Here is a 1,446-nt window from a genome sequence, read left to right as displayed (position 1 = left end):
CGGGGTTTTTTCTTGGCTGACCTTGGCCCGTGATGGGGAGGTGTCTGTTTCCCTCCTGACCCCCGTCTCGCGCTAAGCGCCTCGTTGCTCTCTGCCGCTCCCTTTGTGTCTCCCAGGAGCGGGAGTCCCTCAACGCCAACATTGTGGATGCCATCAACCAGGCTTCAGACTGCTGGGGCATCCGGTGCCTGCGCTACGAGATCAAGGACATCCACGTGCCCCCGCGCGTGAAGGAGTCCATGCAGATGCAGGTGTGGTTCTCTGGGAGGGCGGTCTGGAACAAGAGGGAAGTCTCCCCTTCCACGCCGCGCCGCTGTTACCTGCCCAGAGCTGGCAGCGCTGGCCCCTCCCGCGGTGAGGGAAACCCCTTGGCACTCTGGCTGCAAACGTACAGCTATTGAATAAATCATTCCCGTCCTTATTTCGGTGGCGGTGGCCCCTGCCCTGGTACACGCGAGCCCCGCCAGCTCCCTTTAAAATCCCTACCGGGCTCTGTAGGAAGCAAATCCCAGAGCTCTGAAGGCCTGCCCTTGAGAAAAGCCGGGCACCAGGTCTCCGGGCTGGAAGGGGAGGAGGGGGAAGCGACCGTCCGGTTAGGTGTGGACCAGGCTGCGGAGGGCTGCGCAGGGTGAGGAGCAGAACCGGCCCTCGCTGGGGATCGCGCGGCGTCTTGTCGAGGCGTGCTCGTGCTTTGCTAAGCCGGGCTTGCCCAAGCGGGACGTAGGAGCGCGTCCTCGCTGCGCTCGCCCCACGGACGGGGTTTTCCCGGCGCGGCCGTGGCAGGCTGGCATCTGACCTGTGTTCGCAGGTGGAGGCGGAGCGGCGGAAGCGGGCGACGGTGCTGGAGTCGGAGGGGACGCGGGAATCGGCTATCAACGTGGCTGAGGGGCAGAAGCAGGCCCAGATCCTGGCGTCGGAAGCCGAGAAGGCCGAACAAATCAACAAAGCCGCTGGTAGTGCCTTGGGCTCAAACGCGTGGGGCCTGGGGGATCCGTAGCCCTCCGCACCGAGGGGTGTTGCTCCCGGGGAGCAGACCGCATCGCCGTCTGTGGGCCAGGCTTCCTCAGCCAGGCTGATCCTTCCCCGCTGGGGCCCTCGGGCTGAGCTCCAGCTCGCGTTGCTGCCCCTCAGCCTGGGGCAGCAGGGGGTGTGTGGCAGGAGTATCGCCGCGCTGCTGCTATTGGGGAGGAGGCGGCTTTGCACGCCCTGGAATTGTCTTGACTCGCTCCTTGAAATTGTCTCGGTTCGCTCCTTGCACGCGCTCCGTCGCGGTCCTGAAGCGCGTGCCGCTGTGGTTCGTTTGCAGGAGAGGCCAACGCCATGCTGGTCAAGGCCAGGGCCAAGGCGGAGGCAATTCAGCTGCTGGCAGCTGCTCTGGCGCAGCAGGTGAGCGAGGGCTCCTCGGGGCAGGCACCGCTTTGGGGCTGGGGCCGGGGGGGGGGGGGG

At 66.0% G+C, this 1,446-nt stretch overlaps 1 protein-coding gene across 1 annotated transcript in view; it reads left to right on the top strand.

Annotated features, from left to right (window-relative positions):
• The window catches only part of LOC103922313 (GPI ethanolamine phosphate transferase 3-like), a 20,345-nt gene that overhangs the window by 1,965 nt on the left and 16,934 nt on the right, over window positions 1-1,446 (top strand). Inside the window, 3 exon segments of the mRNA XM_009330422.1 lie at window positions 78-251; window positions 809-953; window positions 1,307-1,410. Of these exon segments, the coding sequence (XP_009328697.1) occupies window positions 78-251; window positions 809-953; window positions 1,307-1,410 (423 nt within the window).

Source organism: Pygoscelis adeliae, unplaced genomic scaffold (assembly GCF_000699105.1).
Source record: "Pygoscelis adeliae isolate BGI_AS28 unplaced genomic scaffold, ASM69910v1 Scaffold628, whole genome shotgun sequence".
Classification (NCBI taxonomy): domain Eukaryota; kingdom Metazoa; phylum Chordata; class Aves; order Sphenisciformes; family Spheniscidae; genus Pygoscelis; species Pygoscelis adeliae.
The sequence above is the reverse complement of the archived record's forward strand: the minus strand, read 5'-3'. Positions and strand labels throughout refer to the sequence as shown.